Consider the following 25,271-nt stretch of genomic DNA (forward strand, 5'->3'; position numbering starts at 1 on the left):
AATATAGGGAAGTTTCCATATGAATGGACCAAGGGAACACCGATGAAAATCTTCGAAAAGGTAGAAACAGTGTTGTGCGATAATTTGAGGGACATCGACGTTCTTTTAGCGCCAGGCAAACTAGTAGGTTCTATTATACCGTATTGGATACAAGAGGCACTAGATACGAATTTGTGAGAATAGCATCATGGTTTTAGAGCCGGCAGATCGGGCTGTGACGTGATGTTTATACTCAGAACGCTTGTCGAGGAATCAAAAGAGTGGAACAATAAGTTATATTTGCTGTTTATTGACTTCGAAAAGGTGTTTGACTCAGTTAACCGAGAATGCTTGTGAAAAGTCCTCAAGTATTATGAGGTACCGGAAAAACAAGTACGCGTCATTATATCCCTTTACGAAGAGACCGAGTGCTGCGTTATGACCGAGAATTGCACAACCAGATTTTTCAAGATAATGTCTGGTGTGCGTCAGGGATGCATACTTTCCCCATTTCTTTTTGTAATTATAATGGACTACATATTAAGACGAAACTCTGGATATGACGTAGAAGTAACAAGAAATCAACTCTGTGATTTAGATTTCGCTGATGACGTAGTCTGGCTAGAAGATTCTAAACAGAGGTTACAGCAGCTACTTGACGCAATTACAGAAAATGCAGAAATGTCGGACTAAGCATTAACGTTAGCAAATCAAAGAGCATGTCAATCACAAGGTACTGCTTTTTCTGCATCACAAGAATACAAGTCTAGAACAGGTGAAGGACTTCAAATACCTGGGTAGCTGGATTGATTGTAATGGTAAAATAATGACCGAGATTAAACGCAGAACTGGTCAGTCAACTGGAACTTTCAATAGACCTGAGCCCAATTTGAGAAGCAGGAAATATTCTTTGCGACTGAAACTACGTCTCCTCTGTAGCAATGTGCTATCCATACTCCTCTACGCTAGTGAGTGCTGGAAAATGAATCAGCAGCTTGAAAAGAGAATTCTTGCATTTGAAAATATGTGCCTGAGGAGAATTTTAAAGAAAAGTTGGCAACAGAGAGTCAGTAACTTCGAAATACGGAATAGAATGGGACAGCCTCTCATTACTGCTGTTCTGAGGAAGAAGAGGCGGTCATATTTAGGCCATGTACTCCGCATGAAAGAAGGCCGCCTTCCTTGGACAGCGTACGACTGGAAACCAGACGGCAGAAGAAGACGAGATCGTCCAAAGAACACTTTGTGGCAAACTTTTTATCGAGATCTGAGGATGGCTGAGACCTCGTTAATACCTGAATGTGAAGATATCACCGCTGCTGCATTGCTTCGGAACGAGTGGAGAGGCTTTGTCGACGCCCTATACGCCACCAATGGTGGAGGAGGAACTAAGTAAGCTAAGTTCTAAGTATTCGACACAACACGCAGTTGCAGCTCTTTTATTAGAATTAAATGATTGTTTAGATAATGATTACATGTTGCTACTGTTTTCTACGATGTTAAGAAAGCATTTGACACATTAAACCATGAATTTTTTTCTGACAAAATGGAAAATGCAGGCATAAGAGGAATAGGACTAGATTTAGTAAAATCATACCTGTATGGACGTAGTATTGCGGTAGATGTCGATGGAAAACTGTCTAATTTAAAAAATCTTAATGATATTGGTTTATTAACCTTTAATGATGGAATTTTAAAAATGTATGATATTTTTGTTTGTGTGTTTTTTTGTATCCACAGTGGGACGGCCTTCCATGCCCCTCTTGCCCAGCATTTCTTTTCTCCCTTCTTTTCTTTTATTCCTTGTTTCCTAAGTTTTTGTTGTTATTGTTTTTTTTTTGTTAATTAAGTTAATTTTGCTATTATTATTATTATTATTATTATGAGACGTTTTGTTTGTGTATATCCCAGTATTCACAGACCCAACCTTACGAGCTCTGCTCTCTGGTAGGTGTTAATGTTTTTTTGTATTTTTATGTATATTAAATAAAGTTAAACTTAAATTAAGTTCCTGGAATTCTAGAAATGGAATTATCTGGCATGTGTTATTGTTACAACATGTTTTTCCATGTGATTTTGTTTGTCGGAACTTAGAATTCTATGCTGGGGCCCCTAGGATACCTTTGAATAAGGAATGCCTCCTACCCAGAAATAATGTCTTAGAAAAATGTTATGCAGGTGAGCATAGAAGAGAGTTTGGGGGATGTCAGGAAAATCTATGCGGGTATTAGTTTTTTTTACTAGATAATGCTATGCAATGGGGGTTAGAAGCGAGGTAAAATTTGACGCCAACATTATGAATGTTCGTAGTGGCTGGAAATCTATAAAATTTGCAAATATGATGGATTATGACATATACTAGAGAGGGTTGGAACGTAAAAATTTTCTCTGTGAAATAAGAAAATATTAGTCTCTAGTCATAGATACATGAAAAATGGCTCTTATCAAGAAGATGCAACAGGAAAGCTACACAATATTGGTAAATCTAAGGATCCCCCCCCCTCCAAAAAAAATGCGGTGACACAGCCAAAAGGCTCATATACTGCGAAAGGTAAAATCCCGTTACCCATATAAAAAAGAACATGGGTTTACATAGAACATCTCCCAGGAAGGGCCTAGTATAACAACCCCATGAATCTCTAGGTGCTGTCTTGGGAAGTAAAATTCCTGTCAGTATATCGACATTAGCGACACGAATCCCTAGTGATAGGGTTGGGAACTAAAAAATCTGCTAGTATAGCAAGAATAGAGCTATGAACCACTAGCGGCAAGCTTAGGAAGTAAAATTCCTGTCAGTATATTGATATTAGCGCCAAGAATCCCAACTGATAGGATTGGGAACTAAAAAATCTGCTAGAATAACAATAATAGCAGTATGAATCCCTAGCGGCAGGCTTGGGAAGTAAAATTCCTGTCAGTATATCGACATTAGCGGTATGAATCCCTAGTGATAGGGCTGGGAACTAAAAAGTCTGCTAGTATAGCAATAATAGCGCTATGGATCCCTAGCGGCAGGCTTGGGAACAATTCCTGCCATTATATCGACACTAGCGCCATAAATCCCTAGTGATATGGTTGGGAACTAAAAAATCTGCTAGTATAGCAAGAATAACAATATGAATCCCTAGCGGCAGGCTTGGGAAGTAAATTTATGTCAGTATATCTACACTAGCGCCACGGATCCCTAGCGTCTCGTTACATGGCCTTAAATTTACGTCAGATACCGCTTGACCTTTTAGCTTTCTTGGTTGATGGAATACATATGTTCACCGTGGGGGGTTATTTTTCCTAGCTAGAAATTTGCCTGTCTAGCGGGCAGATGTGAGGGGTCTAAAATAGGATTAGAATCATGTCTCTCTGGACCCCATATATTTACAAGACAAAGGGTTTGAGAAATGGTCTACATAATGTCGTGAGAAAGGTCATATAAGTAGGGAGCCCTCATGAGTTACTGGGGGGCACCACTGCTGCTATCTATAATTGAGTCTAACGCTGACAGGATATAATTTATTCATGGATTATTGATCCACTAACGGGTCAATGACACCTTTTCAAGGTCAATTTATTTGTTGTTTCTAAGTGTATTGACTCCGGGACGAAGTTTGCACATGCGCACTGAATTCTAACGGGGCAATGTATTGATCCACAAGAGGGGAAGTAGATTACTGAGAAATTGATTACATAATCGGCGGGGAATGTATTGATCCACGAAAGGGGAATTAAGAAACAATGTGGCTTCTTTGGTCTTGAGGTCTGAGAGATAAATGGTCTTTAGTGACAGAGATAAATTAATATTCTATTTCTTAAATATGCCTTCTCTGGTCATTAGGCTTAGTGATAAATACTGGAATTAATATTCTTTCGAAACTTTAATAGCGTAGCTAGGAACACCTTAGAGATGAAGAGATTAACGCGGGATTTTTATCCTGGAAATTTCAAATGTGACAGCCCAGGGATGCCAAAACAAAAGGAACACGCAGAAATTACGTTTAGAGATTATTTGGGCGAATGTGTTTGAGACATTTTAGAAGATTATTTAGGCGAAACAGTTTGAGACATTTTAGAAGATGATTTGGGGTGAAACTATGGTCGTTATAATACACAACTATCATTGGAATAGCGTTATAAGGTCCCCTACCCCAACCCCAAAGGACCCCCCGGGCCCCAAAGGCCCCCGGGCCCCAAAAGGCCCCTCGCGCCCCATATGCCCCCGACCCTCCAAAGGTCCCCCAAAGGTCCCCTGGGCCCCAAAAAGCCCCCTGGGCCCCCAAAAACCCCCGGGTCCCCAAAGCCCCCGGGCACCCAAAGGGCCCCGGGCACCCAAAGAGCCCCGGCCCCCCAAAGGACCCCCCCCCGGGCCCCCAAAGAGCCCCCTCCCTAGTTTAGAGTTTAAGTTTGATATTAGCTTACAGTTTTAGTTAGAGTTATAGTTTAGTTTAGTTGTAGTTCAGAGTCTAGAGTTTCAAGTTAGACTCTCGGCACTTAAAGTTTTAGTTACAGTTATATTTTACTTTGGTTTTAGTTAAGTGTTTTTGAACTTGTAGTTTAGTTTTAGCTAATCGTTTTAGTTTATAATTTTAGCCAAGAGTCTGAGCTTAGAGTTTTTCGTTGCACTTTTAGTTTAGTTTAGTATTAGTTAAGAGTTTTAGTTTAGAGTTGTAGTTTCGTTTTAGTAAAGAATTTTAATTTAGAGTTGTAGTTTAGTTTTAGTTAAGAGTTTTAGTTTAGAGTTTTAGCTTAGAGTCTTAGCTTAGAGTTTTAGTTATAGTTATAGTTTAGTTTAATTTTAGTTAGGAGTTTTAGTTTAGACCTTAGAGTTTTAGTTTAGAGTTTAGAGTTTTACTTAGAGTTACAGTTTAGTTTAATTTTCTTAAGAGTTTTAGTTTAGAGTTATAGTTTAGTTTTAGTTAAGAGTTTTAGTTTAGAGTTTCATTTTGATATTAGCTTACAGTTTTAGTTAGAGTTATTGTAGATTAGATTCTTAATTTCGATTTTGGGGCGGCAGCTTTGAGTCTTCGCTTAGAATGTTAGTTAGAGTTATAGTTTAGTTTAGTTTAAGTTGAGAGTTTTTGTCCAGAGTTTAGAGACTTAGATACGATCTTTTGTTATAGTTATAGTTTAACTTAGTTTTTGTTAAGAGTTTTAGTATAGAGTTATAGTTTAGTTTTAGTTAAGAGTTTTAGTTTAGAGTTTCGGTTTCGTATTAGCTTACAGTTTTAGTTAGAGTTATAGTAGTTAAGAGTTTTAGTTTAGAATTTAGAGTTTTAGTTTCGAGTCTTAGCTTAAAGTTTTAGTCAAGAGTATTTTGTTTAGAGTTTAGAGTCTTAGCTTAGAGTTTTAGTTAGAGTTTAGAGTTTTAGTTTAGAATCTTACTTTAGAGTTTTAGTTCTATTTAGAATCTAGTTTAGTTATAGTTGAGTATTTAGAGTTTTAGTTTAGAGTCCTAACTTAGAGTTATAGTTTAGATTTTTGTTTAGATTAAGTTAGGAGTTTTAATTTAGATCTCTAGTTTAGTTTTACATAAGAGTTTAGTTTAGAGTTTATAGTTTTAGTTTAGAGTTTTACTTTAGAGTTTTAGTTGGATTTACACTTTTAGTTTAGTTTTAGTTAAGAGTTTTAGTTTATATATTGGAGTTTTAGTGTTTATTCTTAGCTTAGAGTCATAGTTAGAGCTATAGTTTAGTTTAGTTTTCATTCAGAGTTTTAGTTTAGAGTCTTAGCTTAGATTTTTTGTTAGAGTTATAGTTTAGTTTAGTTTTAGTTAGGAGCGTTAGTTTAGATCTCTAGTTTAGTTTTACTTAAGAGTTTTAGCTTAGATTTTTAGTTTACAGTTTTACTTTAGAGTTTTAGTTAGAGTTATAGTTTTAGTTTAGTTGTAGTTAAGAGTTTTAGTTTAGATATTGGAGCTTTAGTTTTGAGTCTTAGCTTAGAGTTTCAGTTAGAGTTATAGTTTAGTTTAGTTTTAATTCAGAATTTTAGTTTAGAGTCTTAGCTTAGAGTTTTTCTTAGAGTTATAGTGTAGTTTAGTTTTAGTTAAGATTTTAGTTTAGAGGTGTTGTTTAGTTTTAGATAAGAGTTTTAGTTTAGAGTTTAGAGTTTTAGTTAGAGTTATAGTTTATGTTAGTTTTAGTTTAGAGTCTAGAGTTTTAATTTAGAGTGCTAGCTTAGAGTTTGGGTTAGAGTTATAGTTTACTTTAGTTTTAGTTAAGAGTGTTAGTTTAGACTTATAGTTTAGTTTTAGTTAAGAGTTTTAGTTTAGATTTGTAGTTTAGTTTTAGTTAAGAGTTTTACTTTAGAGTTTTGTTTAGCTATAGTTAAGAGTTTTAGTCCTGAGTTGTAGTTTAGTTTAGTTTAAGCTCAGAATTCTCGTTTGGAGTCATAGGTTGGTTTTAGTTAATAATTTCAGTTTAGATTTTTGTTTTAATATTAGATTACAGATGTAATTAGCTTTATTATATATTAGTTTTACTTAGGAGTCTATACTTTCAAATTAGATACTTAATGCTTAGAGTTTCTGTTAGAGTTATATTTTATTTTAGTTTTAGTTAAGTGTTTTTGGATTTGTAGTTTAGTTTTAACTAAACGTTTTACCTTAGAGTTTTAGACTAGAGTCATAGCTTAGACTTTTTTTTTATAGAGTTATAGTTTAGTTTAGATATTGGAGTTTTAGTTTTGAGTCTTAGCCTGGATATTTACTTAGACTTACAGTTTAGTATAGTTGTCCTTGAGAATATGAATTTAGAGTTGTTGTTTAGCATAAGATAAGAGGTCTAGTTTAGAGTTATGAGTTTTAGTAAGAGTTATAGTGTAGTTAGGTTTCAGTTTAGACTCTAGAATTTTAATTCAGAGTTTTAGTTTAGAGTTTAAGTTAGAGTTATAGTTTTAGTTTAGTTTTACTTAAGAATTATAGTTTACAGTTTTAGTTATGAGTTTTAGTTTAGAGTTGTAGTTTAGTTTTAGTTAAGAGTTTTAGTTTAGAGTTGTAGTTTAGTTTAATTTTAGTTAAGAGTTTTAGTTTAGAGTTGTTGTTTAGTTTTAGATATGAGTTTTAGTTTAGAGGGTTAGTTTGATATTAGCTTACAGTTTTAGTTAGTTATAGTTTAGTTTAGTTGCAGTTCAGAGTCTAGAGTTTCAAGTTAGACTCTCAACACTTAGCGTTTTAGCTCAAGTTATATTTTATTTTTAGTTAAGTTTTTTTGGACTTGTAGTTTAGTTTTAGATAAACGTTTTAGTTTAGAATTTTAGCCTCGAGTCTTAGCTTAGAGTTTTCCATTGCACTTTTAGTTTAGAGATTATAGTTTTAGTTTACAGTTTTACTTTAGAGTTTTAGTTTAGTTTAGTTCTAGTTTAGAGTCTAGAGTTTTAATTTAGAGTGTTACTTTAGAGTTTTAGTTAGAGTTATAGTTTAGTTTAGTTTTAGTTAAGAATGTTAGTTTAAACTTATATTTTAGTTTTAGTAGAGGGTTTTAGTTTACAGTTCAGATTGTCAACATAGATTCATAGCTTAGAGTTTTAGTTTTAGTTATAGTATAATTTAATTTTAGTTAATAGTTCTAGTTTAGACTTCAGAGTTTTAGTTTAGCGTTTAAAATTTTAGTTAAAGTTATAGTTTAGTTTAATTTTGGTTAAGAATTCTAGTTTAGAGTAATAGTTTAGTTTAGTAGTAGTTTATAGTCTAGAGTCTTAAGTTAGATTTTCTGCACTCAGAGTTATAATTAGAGTTATATTTTATTTTAATTTAGGTAAATATTGTTTTGACTTGTGCTTTAGTCTTAGATAAACGTTATAATTTAAAATTTCAGCCAAGATTCATAGCTTGTAGTTTTTCATTGCACTTTAGTTTAGTTTAGTTTTAGATATGAGTTTTAGTTTAGAGTTTCGGTTTGGTATTAGCTTACAGTTTTAGTTAGAGTTATAGTAGTTTAGAGTTTTAGTTTAGAGTCTTAGCTTAGAGTTTTAGTTAGAGGTATAGTTTAGTATAGTTCTAGTTAAGAGTTTTAGTTTAGGGTTTTAGCTTAGAGTTTAAAGTTTTAGTTTAGAGTCTTAGCTTAGAGTTATAGTTAGAGTTATAGTTATAGTTTATAGAGTTATAGTTAGCTTAGTTATAGTTAAAAACTATAACTCTAACTAAAACTCTAAGCTAAGACTCTAAACTAAAACTCTAAACTCTAAGCTAAAACCCTAAAATAGAACTCTTAACTAGAACTATACTAAACTATAGACTCTAAACTCTAGACAAAATCTCTTAACTAAAACTAAACTATAACTCTAACTAAAACTCTAAGCTAAGACTCTAAAGTAAAACTCTAAACTCTAAACTAAAACTCTTAACTACTATAACTCCAACTAAAACTGTAAGCTAATACCAAACTGAAACTCTAAACTAAAACTCTTAACTAAAACTAAACTATAACTTCGAACTAAAACTCTTAACAAAATTAAACTAAACTATAACTCTAACTAAAACTCTAAACTCTAATCTAAAACTCTAAAGTCTAAACTAAAACTCTTAACTAAAATTAAACTAAACTATAACTCTAACTAAAACTCTGAGCTATTAATCTAAGCTAAAACTCTAAACTGAAATTCTTAACTAAAACTAAACTACAACGCTAAACTAAAATTCTTAACTAAGATGACACTACACCTATAAATTAAAACTCTTAACTAATACTAAACTAAACTAAAAGTGCAATGAAAAACTCTAAGCTCAGACTCTAGGCTAAAATTCTAAACTAAAACGTTTAGCTAAAACTAAACTACAAGTTCAAAAACACTTAACTAAAACTAAAATAAAATATAACTCTAAGTAAAACTCTAAGTGCCGAGAGTCTAACTTGAAACTCTAGACTCTGAACTACAATTAAACTAAACTATATTTCCTAGAGTATCTTAGAAAATCTTTGTCCACAGATCCAGCTTGGAATTCAAAACTTGAACTACTCTTCAATGGTACTTTAGAAAGTTGTTCTCCAAATCCTTGTAATAACAATGGAGACTGCTTTTCAGATGACACAGGACATCATTGTCATTGCAAAGGCGTTTGGAAAGGTGAGTTTTATCCGATCATTTAGACATGACCAGATTATTTAATAATAGAAGACTGCCCCATTGCATCGTATAAACAACAAGCAGCTGCTTGTGACAAAATTAAGGAACAATGCAGAAATAGGGAGTGTTTCTTTCTATTTAACTTTTTTTTAAGCGTTATTAATTGCAAATAAAATTACAGCAGAAATTGCATTGTATTTTTCTAAATGAGCATACCAAAGCCCAACTGGCCTACGGCGTTTCGAAAGTAATTTAAATACTAAGAATGAACAAGGAGTGAGAAATCTAGTTACTGAAAATCAAACAAATATTGAAACCTTCTAAAGAAAGAGCGGAAACGTTCGAAAGATGAAAAGTATAAGCTGAGAAGTAGTTACCTAAATTTTATGCGAAGTCGGGAAATGGTTAAAGGAAAATATTTCAAAAATAAGATGTGCGTCAAAAAATTTATCGACATTTATTTTATTTATTGGAATGAAACAAGCACATTGTTGTTTGAAAGTACTGAATTAAATAGAATAAACTTTTTCGAAAATACTTGATTAAAATCAATCATTATCTTGCTAGGCTATTTTTTTTGGAGCCGATATAGTCGGTATCAATAACTTATTGAATAAGCTTAGTTATTGTGCTCCATTGATTGTATTTTCAACATCAAAACGAATTTATTGCAAAAAAATGTCAAAATAATCTTGCTAACCCTTAGAACCTTTGAAACTAACCAAAAAATGGTTAGCTTTACTGGTCAGGGATAAACTTCCATCTGCAACCGAACGAGTACTGCTTATTGAGCTCTGAACTACAAAGATTAATTTAAAAGACAAAGCCTTTCCGAGGGAGGTAAAAAGCGAAGTTGAAACTTAAAATGCACAAGGATTATTGCTTCACAGTCAATCTAACATATGTCGATAAAACTAGCGCAAGTAAAAAACTGATGATATTTCCCTATATTTGTACGATTATAGAAAACTAGCGCTTTACTGAAAACACAAAACAATATATTAGTTTTGGTACAGTAAAGGCAAACCGATTAACGTCGCTTTCTACAGTATAAAGATAAAGTATTTTAGGATTGTTGCTTTTTTTTCATTTGATTTGGTATCACTTCTGCACAATGAGCTCAGTCTCATTGTGATTGGTTCTCCTTTTGGTTATGAAACTTCTCACAGGACAACTCGTACGTGTACCTTGTTTGAAACTCCTCCCCCCCCCCCCAAAAAAAAAAAAATTGTTGAATCGTACAAAAGTAAAAAAAAGGCACGAATGGCACCAACAGTTCTATTTTTGTTGCTATATGGCACTTACCGATGGTTGAATTTATAAAAAATAAAAAAAACACGTAGATATGAGCAATAGCTTTTAAATGAACCATTAAACATTTCTCTACGGTGGTGTGGTACCCTGCTTACCCTGCTAATGTCGCAGTAGCCTGCTGGTGAGCAGGCGATTTATGAAACTTCCTAAGGAGGCTGGGAGAGGTAGTATACGGGAGAGGAATTATAAACCTCCAGTAAAGGGTTTTGGACAATAAATATTATAATAGTACCCGTTTTATAATTCCAGGCTTTTCCACTTGGGAAATGGCACCAGAAGTGTTTTTTTAGTGCCATATTCCACTTACAGATGGCAGAATTGATAAAAACACGTATATATGAACAGTGGCTTTTAAATGAGCCATTACACATATCTCTATGGTGTTCTGGTAGCCCACTAGTCCCAGCTTTTCCAATTGAGACATGGCACCAAAACCAAAAGTGCCGTTTTTAGGCCATTTGGGACTTGCAAACGTTGAAATTTATAGAAAAAACATATATATATAAGCAATATCTTTTATATGCGCTATTAAAAATCTGTCTACGATGTTCTGGTAGTCCGCTAGCCCTACCGTTTGGGAAATGGCACCAAAGCTGCCATTTTTAGTGTCCTGTGGCCCACCTGCAGATGGTGACATTTATAAAAAGCAAATACATAAAAGCAGATGGTGACATTTGTAAAAAGCAAGTACATAAAAGCAATAGCTGTTAATTGAGCTATTACACATCTCTCTATGATGTTCTGGTAACCCGCTGGCCCAGATAGAAAAAAAAGAAAGAAAAAAGGAGACACATCAGGACTACCCATGCATGAAAGTAATTTTCCTTGTTGCTCAAGGTGAAGGTCTGTAATTCTCCTATGCAAGGTTTTGACCATACTGATTCCAATGGGGTCCTTTTCCCCAGACAAATGTTTGGGTATTGTCTTTGAGATGCGTCAGTTTTCGTTAAAACTTTAACCCTTTTTGTTCATACTAGCAAGCAAAATAGACGTCTTCAGCACTCTGAAATAGTTTTTTGGTGAGATATTTCTTCTCCACAAAATAATGGGTAGCATAGCTCTTCAACGTTCGTAAAATAAAGAAAAAGAAAGAAAAAAGGCAAGGAAAAATAGCGCTGTTGTTATTATTATTTGCAGTACCATACGAGTAAGCTTGCCATGGATTCCGAATTCTATTACTTCTCCTGAATCCAACGTTAATTCAAGTGCTAATAACGCAAATTTGTACTTTCAACTTACGAATTTGTTCTGTTATTGTGATTGCTGTGTGCACATAGTGTATTTCTTTTTTTTAAACGACTTTATGCATGTCTTACGAGATCATTTTTTGCTATTGCTTCTTCTTGGAGTGAAAGTCCTTTCCTTTTCCAACGATAAGGAAAATGTTGTTTATATACTAAAATGCCTATAAACAAATCATTTTTTATGGCTTCTTGAACAACAGAGTCTTCTTGTTATGTGAAATATATACGCTGCAGGTTTCAGAGGCTTTTAAAAGAAACAAGAATTATGTACAAATTTCATAGGCTGACTCCGATAAAAGATAAGAAAAATTCCACGTTTATTGCGTACGGAATCCACAGCGTCTGCAACAAATTTTGCAAAGAAGCCATCATTTCCGCTGCCCAGTTTGAAAACTCTTCCGTGTGATTTCTTACCATTACTTTTGGGGATGACCTGCTTTTGTCTGGCTCTAGATGGATGGCCGAAAACGACAATGTTTTTGTCGTTTTTTGTATAACCTACCGTTAGAAGTACGGTCTGACAAGCCGGTATCCAGGTTGTAAGGGAAGGTGTAAATGAAATAGTAATTCCTTGGAAGGGGTGACGAGGACAGCTTTGAACAGATTGAGATGGAGGAAGAGCGTGCGCGGCTGTTCTGGTCTCTAGCAGTTTGGTACTGCAGTGAGCTGTTAATAGTAGTAGTAGTAGCTATTTAAGAATTTCCTTCTTCTGAAAATATCGGATTTGGTTACAACAGTGCCTGGGAAATTCCTTATTCGGCAAGAGCCAAGTATTACACCTTGTGTGTAAAGTGTTTTAGCACCGCTAAACGGAATAAATTATTTGAAGTTTCCATTAAATATATCAAATATTATGAATTTATAAAAATAGCGAAAATATTTTGTTCCCCTTAAATTGCTTGTAAAACAGTGAAATAAAGAGACTATATTTGAGGCTTTTCTTTTACTATGACAGTTTAAAACAGGACTTTTTAATGATATATTCCTTAATGTCTTTCTGTACAATGCAATCTCGTTAGAGGTTTTATATTAACGTGTATTAAAAATTGAAATAGTCTTTAGTTGCCATTTTATAACACAAAAAATACTATATCTTAAACATTGTTCAACCTTATTTTTGAAATGTTTGGTGTTTTTGGAGGTAAAGAAGATTTACATCTCAGAATACTTCCTCCCTCATATGCCACAAATTATTTTGATTGGTCATTTTCATTTGTTTGTAGGTCCTTTGTGCACCATAAATGGTTGTTATAGTTCTCCCTGTGGCCGTGGCTTGTGTGTTACAAATTCAACTACATGGTGGTGTAAATGTGAGGAAGGATTTAAAGGCAAAAACTGCTCCGTCCCTAAGGCACCTTGTGATTACAATCCTTGTGGAGGAAATGGACTTTGCAGCAATTTTGGTGAAGATTTTCGCTGTAAATGTTATCCACAGTGGCAAGGTTAGTATTTGAAGCTTTAGTTCCAGCAATACGTGCTACTATTTACGCCTGTAGTTGGCTGTTGACCAGTAGAGGGGATCATTCATTCTAAAATTGAAAGTTATGATGCCTATTTTCAGGGCTAAGAGTGATAGCAGGGCAACCAGCCCTTCTCTTGTGCCCTTTTTGTCCCTTAGCTACCCTGTATTCACACTCCATCGCACCGAGTCACAAAAACTTGATAGACATTTTAATTAAAGTAGTTGAAAGGTCTGAAAGATAGCTTTGGGAATTACATAAATCACGCAGCCTTAGGGGCAAGGTTAACACGTTGTGCAAATTTTCATTGCTCAAATAGGTCTGCTGGCTTTAGACCTGCCATTGCCCTGCCTACCGTTGCAAAGCTAAGATCGAATACGATCGTAAGGGTGATTATGGTTCTTAAGCAGAAAAACTTTTGTTTAAGATGCCTACAATTAAACGGTGTCAATTGAAAAACGAATAGAATCTTAAATATGCTTTCAAGAAAAGATTTTCGAAGAAAATTAAAGAATGAAAAGTAAATAGGGACATTTTGAAACTACTAGAAATAGCCATAAATAATAAAATATAAAACGAACAGAAATTTTTAGTTGTGAATAAATGAAACTTACAACGAACAAACATAAACATAAAAACAAACAAACATACATAATCAATAAAAACATAATAAAACAAATAAATAAAAACATAATAAAAACATAAAAACAATAAAAACGTAATAAAAAGAAACATAAAAATCAATAATCGATATGTGACAATCTTTGTAAAGTTTAGCTAATCTGGTATAAATATATAAATTAATTATGAACACCTGTCTTAAATTAAAATGAACAACTCAGTCAAACCTTAACCCGAAGAGAAACTAATACAAATAAGAACAGGTAACCTCCACCTTAAACCCTCTGAAGGCTAGAGTTTCATTTGTTCTCTAATGAAGCCTTTTGTTTTGAATAGTGTGTTTTTATTTCCCTTAAAATCGACAAAACAGCAAAAAAAGAAAATCACAACCTTGACTGATATTTACAAACAAGAGCGGGACTACCATTCCATCAAACTCACTAAAAGGTTAAAAGTGTCAGTTGCACTTTACTAAAAACAATATATACTTCCAACAGCGTGTAGTTATTTTTCAAAACATCCAAAAAAAGGAAGTCACAATACTAATCAAGGATATAGGAAAGAAAAATAATAGTTAGAGTAAACAAATTTGTGACTCAATTTAATCTCATTACTTTGAAAGGACCTTTTCTTGTCAAAACTTTTCCTCTTGATTCCATTTCATTCAAATGTATGGAAAATTGATGACTCAATAAAACTTTTAAGATAGACATTAGTAGCCTAATATTAAGAAAATCTTTTTTTTTTTTGAAGTGATATTCCGCATCGGTGAATCAGTAAATGATTCAACAATTGATTTTCTACATATTCGAAAGGAGTGAATTTAAAAGGAAGAAAATATTGAATAGAAAACAGTATATCCAAATAATGAAACTAGATTGACCATTTAAAATATAATGACATATGGAATAAAACTAATTCCTTAAATTTTTGTCATTTTTCGACACAATAACGTTGCAATGATAAAAAAAAAGCTTGTTAAAACATATTTTGTTTTCAGTAAAGCGCAAATGACATTTACCCTTGAAAAGCTTCCACTTCTTTTTATGGGAATTTCTACTCATTTTAGGTTTAACTTGGTTATTCTAGTTCCTTTGTTCGTTTTAGGTTTCGTTTATTCATTAATAGTAATATTTGTTATTTAAAAGGCTGTCTTGATCATTCATTTAATTTCTTTTCGTTTTATGTTCTTTTATTCATTCTCAGTAACTTCTCTTCACCTTAAGTTTGACATAATATTATGTATGATTTCATTTCTGCTCGTCTCAAATTAAGATATTACTCTTTATTTTCGTCGATTTTTTTTTTGAATTTATCGTATATTTTTATACGTTTTTTCGGTTATAGTCCCTTTGCCTGCTTGCACTTAACTTTAAATTAAAAAACTTAGAAATTGGCTGCGGAGCGCGGCTTTAAGACAGAATGGTCGTTAGTCGAAGAGTCCTAATGACTCTTTTTGGTATTGTGGCCAAGCCAAACAAATTATAAGATCAAACAAATGAATTTTCGCTAGTAAAACCAAGCTTGAACTCCCTTAGATCCGGTCAAAATGCAAAGAAAATATCTTCTATGGAATTTTTTCTGCCAAGGCCGATTGAAGCTGCCATCTTGCATATAAAATTACTTTTAGGCTTTATCACATTTTTTCAATCGATGTAAAATGTCAGTATGCAATAAATGTAGCTTAAATTTCTGAAAAATGTACACAGTGTGTTTTGATTCTGGGCTGTGGATATTCGATTCGTCTGTTCTGACATCTGCATTGTTTTATACATTCGTAGAAAATAGTCATTCTTGGTTTGTTATTAAATAGAAAAGATTTTTTTTTCAAATGAAAGCATTAAAACTTACAACGAACAGAAATTATCCGTATATGAGGGGGATACCCCCTTGCTGAGACCCCGCTCTTTATGCTACGGTTAAAATTTTGGTTCCAATTAAACAGTTCGTGGAGCGACCCAGCTCTATAGTAACCGAAGCTAAAAAAAGGAATTTTGATACCAATAGATACATCAAAAGAATCAGATTTTTATGCTAATTTCAAATATATAAGTTTAGTCTTACCCATCAAAAGTTACGCGCCTGAGAAAATGTGCCTTATTTTTGAAAAAAAGGGAGGAAACACCCCCAAAAAGTCATAGAACCTTAATGCAAATCACACCATCAGATTGAGCGTATCAGATAACCCTACTGTAGAGGTTTCAAGCTCTTATCTGCAAAAATGTGGAACTTTAAAACAAAGATCACGGATGTGTGTTTATTTGTTGTTTTTTTTTTGTTTTTTTTTTCCAGGGGTGATCGTATCGACCCAGTGGTCCTAGAATATTGCGGGAGGGCTCTCGAACGTAAATTAAAATTCGAACGGAAACTAAAAGTTCTAGTGCCCTTTTTAAGTGACCAAAAAAATGGAGGGCAACTAGGCCAACTCCCCCGCTCATTTTTTCCCAAAGTCACCTGATCAAAATTTTGAGACAGCCATTTTGTTCAGCATCGTCGAAAAATATAATAACTATGCCTTTGAGGATGATTTAATCCTCCACAGTCCCCGGGGGAAGGGCTGCAAGTTATGAACTTTGCCCAAGTATTGGTTATTATGGGAAGTATACAGACGTTTTCAGCGAGGATTTTATCTGGTAGTGGATGAGGGTGGATTTGGGGGTTACATGGGAGGATTTTTCCATGGAGGAATTTTTCATGGGGGAGAGGACATTACTTTGAAGGGGCGCCGGATTTCCCAGCATTATTTAAAGAACGATCAAAAATTAAAAAAAAACTTTTCAACTGAAAAACTTAAAACGAACAGAAACTATTACGTTTATGATTGGGTTCGCCCCCTAGTCAATACCTCGCTCTTTACGCTAAAATTTTTAGTACTTTCACAAGAGCTATTTATTCTAATTAACGGCCCTTGTGATAAAAAGGTCATTCTTAAAGAATTGGAAAAAAATTCGGACTTTAGCGTATAGAGCGAAGCATTGACTGTGAGGGCGAACCCCCCTAATATACGTAATAAGAATATACGAATATAGAATTTCGTTACGTAAGTTAATTCGTAAGTCACGTTTATTTATTACTAATAAAAACGTTACTAAATAAAATTAAACAACTTTCGAGAAAGCAATTTAGCCAAAAAAAAGGAAAATTAATATGCAAATTTCGTTTTAATTATTCATGTAGGGTGAGCCAAAATCAAAACCTGCATTAATTTTAAAATGTTCAGAAATTAAATAAAAAAACAAGTTTTTTTTAACTGAAAGTAAGGAGCGACATTAAAACTGAAAGCGAACAGAAATTATTCCGTATATGAAAGAGGCTGTCCCCTCCTCAACGCGTCGCTCTTTACGCTAAAGTTTGTTTTATTGTTTTAAAAAATAAAGTTGTGAGAAAGAGTCAAACTTTTGCGTAAAGAGCGAGGCGTTGAGGAGGGGACAGCCCCTTTTCATATACGGAATAATTTCTGTTCTTTTAATTTTTAATGTCGCTCCTTACTTTCAGTTAAAAAAAACTAATTTTTTATTTAATTATTTAAGAGCAACCGCTGAAAAACACAGACTGTTGGAGTGGAAAAGAAGTGTATCTATAGCAGTGTAAGACATTATCGTAAAGCCGGGGGTTGAGAATTGGGCAGCACCCCTTATATAGGGAATAATTTCTATCCGCTGAAAGTTTTAATATGACTCTTTACTTTCATTTGAATTTTTTTTTTAATTTAATATTCGATCATTTTTCAAATCATGCCTAGGCCTATCCAAGTTATGATGTGGACACAACCCCTATATCCTCCATCTCATTACTTGCTGTTAAATTGTTTATATCTATACTTGTAAAATTAATGGTTGCAAAAAAATTTGCCTAAGGATTAACACAGTTTCTCTGACACTTAATTTCTTTTGTGCTGTAGTAAGCGACTAAAGCGATCGAACCCATTTGAAAAAAATGAACGACAGAAGGTCAGTGGGGTTGAACTTGAAACTGAGTTCAATTCACGATGAAGGAACATAGTTTCGAAAGTATTTCTCTTTTTTCATAAATAGAACTATTTTTCTTAGGCTCGTAACTTCTGTCGGGCAACTTTGAACTTAACCGAATTTTATATTTTCAATTAGCATAAAAATTCGATGCTTTTACTGTATACATTGCCATGAAAACTGTTTTTTTAACTCTGGTGTTGTGAGCATGAGTCTCTCCTTACTTACAATCCATTTCCACATAACTGTTTAATGCGTAAAAATAAAAATGAACTCCGACATATCCAATTAAATATGAATAAAAAAATTCCTGGTACTAATTGCCTCCCTGCTCCTGGGAAAATCCCTGACAATGCTCAAGATGCCCGTTCACCCCTTAACCTTTTGTGTCAGTAAGCATATGAATACAACCTAACCTTTTATATATATAAAAAAGAAACACTTTTTTGCAATAAGAATTTTATTTGCAATAAGAATTGCAATAGAATTTTTTTGCAATAAGAATTTTAATAGTCGAAATGAAGGAAAAATAGAGATTGATAATTGGAAAGCTCAATATATTGTTTTTCAATAATTCTAAATTGATTGGCTATCTTCGAATTTTTAGTCGAAATCGACTTTGAACGCTGGATCAAAATTGTGAATCTGTATCACAAAATTGCCGAGGACACCACTCTGCTGTGGCAAAATCTTTTTGGTCGCTTGAAAAAGGCGCTACAACTTTTAATTTGCGTTGCGTTCGACTGAACCGCCTCTGTATTTTCTGTGACCAGTAATTTCAGTAAGATAACCCCGTGAGAAAAAAAAACAACAAATAAATACACATCCGCGATCTTTTTTCTCGAAAAAAATATAAAATTCTTTATTTTTATAAATGGGAGCTTTGAACCACTAAAATGAGGTTCCGTGATATGCTGTATTTGAATGCATAATTTTCATTTTGATCACTTGCCCCTTGGGATGTTTTCTCCCTTTTAAAAAAATCAGGCATGTTTTCTTAAGCTTGTAGCTTCTAATGCGTAATATGATGCGTAGATTTGAATTTGATGAATTTTTGCTGTCGGAATCACCATAAAAGGCAGGTTATGTTGATACATAAATTGTTATCAGAATATTTTTTTTTTGAGTCTCGGTTACTGTTACCCTGGTTGCTCCTTACTTACAGTTCGTTATCACCAACTGTTTGATACAATTTCTTATCAACTGGACGTTTAGGCAGGTAGAAAAATATCGACCGTTGACATTCTAAAGTAATTTTCCTAAAGACATCCATCGTTGAGAACAAATGTCTAGCTAGAAGAAGAAATAAGCAAGCTAAACAAAAGATTTTTATTCTCGAGATGGGGAGAAAGCTTCTTTTTACAATTGATCATTAGAGCATGAACAAGAATCGATGCAGGCTGAAACTACAAAAGGGAGAAAGTCATTAAGTTAAAAACAAGGAAGCACAAATTTGCCTAATACTGGACGAAATAAAGTTCAAGTTCTGCTTCTCTTCTTTTATTCTTCTTCAACTTGGCGCTAATACGGCCTTCATTTTCAAAGAAGTTTCTTAGATAAACATTATTCTATCACCTGAAGTACAAAATGCACCGAGTTTCACTCGACCACGACCCTTTTTTATATTGGTGTCCACGCTTTAAAAATATGTGGTTACTAATTTACTTCGAGTTATGTTTTTACGTATTTCTTTGAATTTTCATTGACAAGGCTAAATATATTAAATCCCCAAAATAATAAGCTCCGTACGAGGCTGCAACAGCTATATACAAAATAACAATATAATTTATTTGCCTTATTTAGACTGCATTTATGTAAGCTGCATCCATCCATTAACCCTGCGACGATCAGAAAAATAGTAGACTTAATAAGTGAAGCACAATACTTGTATTTATTCCCTGGACACCTTGTGCAGAAAGGATGATCGTAGAAACTTGGGAAGGGGCTTCAGTCAGAACTTAATCTAATATCTTTTTAAGGGATAAAATTGATTCAAAAAGTGGACGTGTCTTACCTTGGTAAAACTTGAATCTAACTATATGGGATATAGTTAGTTGGGAAGTAAGAGGATGGGGTGTCACAATATTTTTACCATCAAAACATTCCTGAAAAGATCCATCGGGCAAGACCATTTGGTTGTCCAGACTCATCAAAAAATTTTCAGAGGAGATGGGTGCTAAACTCATGGCATCATGAAAACAGATTCAATGGACTAGCGCTAACAAAGTAAAGAACGATGGCTTTCCGACGAATTTTGCTGATTTACTGTATTTCTCCTCTGCGCTAGAGGCATCTCATTTAAAAGGCTAATAGCTTCCACTTATTTTTGTTTTTTCCATAATATTTTGTTTCCCTACAAGACTATCGGGACAACTAGGCTTTTGAAGAGTAGGCTTGAACAGAAAATGTTTTTCCAAAGGTGATTTGGTCTTCGAAAAAAGAGTTTGGCAAGTGCTATTGACCTATTTCGCAAATTCGCTTAGACTAGGAATAAAGGAGGGTAAAGAGGTGATGTTAGCTAACGAGAAAATCGATATATATATATATATATATATATATATATATATATATATATATATATATATATATATATATATATATATATATATATATATATATATATATATATATATATATATATATATATATATTGTAAGTTTTTACATTGTAGGATTTTACATGGGAGAAAATTTATATTGCGTATTTTGTCACGGGGGGGGGGGGGAATATCCATTTAGGGGAAGGTAGACTTCCTAGGATCCCTTGAAAAAGGATCAGAAATTTTTAATAAGAAAAACAGTGCTTTCCACTGAAAGTAAGGAGCAACATTAAAATTTAAAACAAGCAGTATTATTCTGTATATGAGGTGGGCTACCTCATCCTCTATATCCTGCTCTTTACTCTAAAGTTTGAACTTTTGTCCCAAGTTTTCAAGAACGATTCTTGAAACACAAGGGGTGTTTTATTAGAAACTGAATCGTTCCTAAAAGTACGAAAAGCTTTAGCGTGAAGAGCGCAGTATAGAGGAGGGGACAGCACTCCTCATATGCAGAATAAGTTCTGTTTGTTGGAAGTTGTAATGTTGCTCCCTGCTTTCAGTTGGAAGAACTTCTTTATTTTATTTATTAATGTCAAAGGCGAATTTATTTTGAAGGATCCTGGGTAAGAAATTTCTGTTTCCAAGAATGAGGTAGAGTCATTGTAAAGACATACTGTTTTGAAGGTATTATTACTTTAACTTTCCTAAACTGGGTTTTGTCCTATTACCGTTGCATTGTTCGCGTCTCTTAGAATCAGAATCAGTAGAACATAAAAAAAGTTCTGATAGAGAAGCCTCTCGCTAGGAAACTTTTCGAATGCCACCGAGTTTATGGGAAAGTTATTCCTGGTAAGCAAAAAAGAAAATTTAAAGTTTCAGGAGAATCATCGTGGTTTTCGAGATAGCTAAGCCGATGATTGTTAAGAAAGATTGAATTAGGAAATGAAGTTGTAAGAAAAATATCTTTATAAGCTGTTAATAAAAAAAAAATGATTTAATATGATAATTCTCATAATTATGGAAGATCAAATCATATATGGCAATCAACAACATTCTAACCCGGTTTGATATAGCGAATGATCTGGTCATCTACTTGGTAGTTACAAAACTGCCACAGAATATTTGCGATCAACAAGTTTGATGATATTCTGTTAATTTCAGGGAATAGATAGCAAGTTCAGCTTGGATTGAATCAGATCATCGATAAGACATTCTTCAGGAGCTGGATTATTCCCTCCAGCGTACTCCCCAAGGAAATTCACCCCGGCTATTCTCCCAAGAGAAATTCCCCCCTGAAAAATCCTACCCGCGGAAAATTACCCCCTGAGAACCCCATTGGCGGAAAGTCTCCCCCGGATAAATCTCACCCATACTTTCCATGGATAATTCCAGATGCTCATTAGAAGGGAAATTGAAAGTTAATTATTGCTGTGAAAGAGAATGTACTAATACTTGTAAATCGGTTGGTATAGGTTCCAGCTTTTTTTCATTTTTTCTTCTTGAGAATTCAAATATTGGATTGTAAGTAAAATGTTGGACAAGATTTGATTTTGTAGTCAAAATTTTCGATGAACAGTAGTTTTGTTAGAAGCCATCAAAGTCATGAAACCCAGCCTTTCTCACCAGCCCATGATGGTAGATTTCGAAACTGCATCAATGCTGATGTTTACAGCAGCAGAAATAAAAGGTTGTTTTTTCCACCTGTATCAGGGTATATAGAAAAGTGCATGCACTTGGGCTCCAGGTGCCGTACACAAGTGACCCTGACTTTTCTCTGCAGGTTCAAATGATACAAGCTTTGGTATTTTTCTCTATTAAAATCAAAAAAATTTGAGTAAATAATCGAATCTATTCAAAAAATTTACTTAAAGTCCAATATTTGAATTCACACGAAGAAGAACTGAAAAAACGAGAAGCTACCAACCAATTTACAAGCACTGGTGCATACATTTGAACAGCAAACAATAACTTACAATTCTCCTTACAGAGATATACGCCTTTACCCTTAGAAGAATTAGAAAGTAGAATAGAAGAAAGGACACCATGTTGGCACCCCACACCAGATCTGAAACCAAGTTGATTATCACCAAAGAAAGAAATATTTTGAGTTAAACTAGGTAAAAGAATATACTCGAAGACCTTACTAATATTGCAAGAAACAGAAATTGGTCGGTAAGAAGAGCAATCTGTTGGCGGTTTTCATCTTTTTAAAATTGAAGTCACGCTGCCACACAAGAAGCTTTCCGGGACGACAGAAGACGCCAAGCACATTTGAAACAAAAGTGCAAGATCTGACACAAGTTCAGCACATTGGGGAGTTAGATGCTTTTTAGAGATACCACATCATCAATATATTAACAAACGCGTCGCCAAAGTTTCTATGAACAGAATAATTCAAAACGGAGAATATCTTTGAATAGTGTGCATGCCAAGAACTTGGTGGAACAGCATAACTAATCACATCAGAATCATCTGTTTTACTTGAATTAATTACTTTCCTCCATTCTTTAGGCGAAGATGGAAAATCAAGCCCACGGTATCGAAACACTTTTAAGATACTTTTTGAATTCTAATTTAGTTTTTCTGTTTAATAAGACAAACATTACCAAACCAAGGCCGACCACATTCTTTCCAAACTTTTAGCCAAAATTTAGCTTTATTTTTAAAGGCCTTAAGGTTAGGGTCAAGAATATAAGGAAGAACAATCAACACAAGTATATAGCCATTTGCCCCTGAATGTGTGTTGGATTTGCGATTCTTGCCTACAAGTCACTCTCTACGATGGAAATTAAATCCCGGACAATGGGGCTTACATGCTTCCTAGGGCCGAGACTGCAAAGATTAACGGCCAAAATTTTCTAGATCAGGGTCTTCTGTTTGGAGGAGCTATGATGTAGGTACTAGTAAGTTCAGTGGCTTCAGTATGAAAGGTAAATGGGACCCAGAAGTGACATACGCATCTAGAAATCCATCTTCTACTCACCCGTTGACCATTTCACTTGTTTCGTAAGTGTCTAGGGGAACTGAGCATTCACATTTAAAGATTGGAGAAGGAAAGAACGTCATTGATAATCATTGGTCACATGTCCTATTGGTAAAATATTGCATTGGTGTCCTATTGGTGTCCTATTGCAACATTTCTAACTTTCTCTGAAAAAGTTGGCAGGGAGAGGGGGAGAAGGGGTTGGAGATGCTACGGACTCACTTTGTGGCTCAAATTAAAAACAGCACAAATAATGATGTTTTCAACATGAATAAGGTACAATATACCCAACTTTCTGTTCAAAATTTTTATGTGGGAGAACTCGAGAGGGGTGAAGGGGCCACAGGCCGATTTCTCTCTCAGCTAATTTCTTTTATATAGTAACAGTGGAAAAAAGCGATCGAATACATTGGAAAGAATGAATGGCAGAAGATTAACTAGGATAAACTTGAAACTTAGTTCAATTTGCAAACGAAAGAACGTAGTTTAGAAAGTCTTTCATCCTTTTTTAAATAGAACAAATTTCCTCAAGCTCAGAGCTTTTGTTGGGTAACATGGAACTTATCGACCTTTATATATTTGGAATTGCTGTAAAAATTCAGTCTTTTTAATGTATATGTTACTATCAAAACTTTTTTTTTCATGTTCTGGCTACAATAAGCACGGATTGCTCCTTTCTTGGTTGCTCTTTACTCAATGTTTTCATTTAAACTTCGGTAAAAAGAAGCTCCTGCCAGCACTTGTCTTCCCCTCCTGGAAAATTTCCTGACGACGCTCACGATCGCCTAACTTGACCTCTCCAACTTGTGTACCGGTAAACATATAAATCTAATCTTTTATTTTACAAAGAAAACATTTTCTGTAATCAAAAGAGAGCTGTTAACCCGTAGTATCTATATTCAGGCTTAATAAAAATGAAGTGAGATTAGATATTAATATTGACGGAAAATATAAAATTTGGGTTTAAAATACACCTTTTGAGGCATCAGGACCCCCCCCCCCCCCTACCGCTTTACCATGACCCGTCGTCCCTCCTCCATAATTGCTGGTGCGAAATTAAACATTAATGTATATAATTTTATGTCATTTAACTTGGTTAAATGAAGCTTCAAAATAAGTGCACGTCATAATCCTTTATTTTATATGAAATATTTAACTTTTTAGGGACGGTATTACTGCATCTTAAACTGGGTAGCTCACTATATAGTTTTTCAATAATGTTAAATCGATTAGCTGTCTCAGATTTTTCAATCGATAGCAACTTTGCCCTCTTTGGGTCAAAATTGTAGTTTGGTGCCACAAAATGGGATAAATTACCACTTTTCAGTGTAATAATATTTTTGACTACTTAAAAATACCCCTAGGACTTTTAATTTCCGTTCAAATGAGGCGCTAATTGATTTTCTGGGACCATATGTTCAGTATTGTAACCCCAGTAGGAAAAAACAAACATAAACGCATCTGTCATCTTCCTTCTTGAAAAAAAACAGAAATACAAATTCTATATTTTTGTAGATGGGATCTTGAAGCCATCTACCCATCTAAAGCAGGGCTCTCTGGTGTGCTGAATATGTCGGTGTGGTTCTCATGAAGATCTCTTGGCCCAGTGGGGGTGGTTGTCCCTTTATTTGAAAATAACACAAAATATTATGAGGCTTGTAGCTTTTGATACGTAACTTTAATTTTGATAAATTTATATATTGAAATCACCATAAAGAACAAATTCTTGGAATAAAAGACATAAAATAATATCAAATTCAATCAGTTTTGTCTCTTAAAAGGACGTTATTGTTTTATAGTAGTTGCAAAGATCTGATTTCATTTGGTAATTCCCAGTATCGGAAATCTTAGGTCAAGTAGGTCATAGTAGGTATAATCAGTAGGTCAAGCCTCTGATACCAGGAAACCTGATAAATATTTTTGTTAGTTAGAAGGTTTGTTACCCTAACGACTTAACAAAAATCCCAAGATCATATTTCTTGGTCTGATTAGGCTATTTTCATGACCTGAGATCAAAACAAAACATATTTTGAATCTTCATTGGCAGTAGTAAGCGCCCAATTAGCACTGAATACACATGCACTTTCACAAGCCTGAGGCATGGATATGTGT

General features: G+C 34.1%; 2 protein-coding genes across 2 annotated transcripts in view; both read left to right on the forward strand.

Annotated features, from left to right (window-relative positions):
• Positions 1 to 805: 805 nt before the first annotated feature.
• LOC148946185 (uncharacterized) lies at positions 806 to 1,375 on the forward strand. Its single transcript, XM_089097626.1, has one exon. The coding sequence runs from the start codon at positions 806 to 808 to the stop codon at positions 1,373 to 1,375; it is 570 nt and encodes a 189-aa protein (XP_088953752.1).
• Positions 1,376 to 2,406: 1,031 nt separating this feature from the next.
• The window catches only part of LOC148946186 (uncharacterized), a 48,311-nt gene continuing 25,446 nt past the window's right edge, over positions 2,407 to 25,271 (forward strand). The window contains exons 1-3 of the mRNA XM_089097627.1: positions 2,407 to 2,458; positions 8,893 to 9,030; positions 12,812 to 13,030. Of these exons, the coding sequence (XP_088953753.1) occupies positions 2,407 to 2,458; positions 8,893 to 9,030; positions 12,812 to 13,030 (409 nt within the window). The remainder of the gene's footprint in view (positions 2,459 to 8,892; positions 9,031 to 12,811; positions 13,031 to 25,271) is intronic.

The sequence above is a fragment of the Artemia sp. Qi Xiang Cuo genome, chromosome 12 (genome assembly GCF_049724085.1).
Source record: "Artemia sp. Qi Xiang Cuo chromosome 12, ASM4972408v1, whole genome shotgun sequence".
Lineage (NCBI taxonomy): Eukaryota > Metazoa > Arthropoda > Branchiopoda > Anostraca > Artemiidae > Artemia > Artemia sp. Qi Xiang Cuo.

Coding starts and splice junctions, on each gene's coding strand:
- LOC148946185 (XM_089097626.1), top strand. CDS start 806: ATGACCGAGATTAAACGCAGAACTGGTCAGTCAACTGGAACTTTCAAT.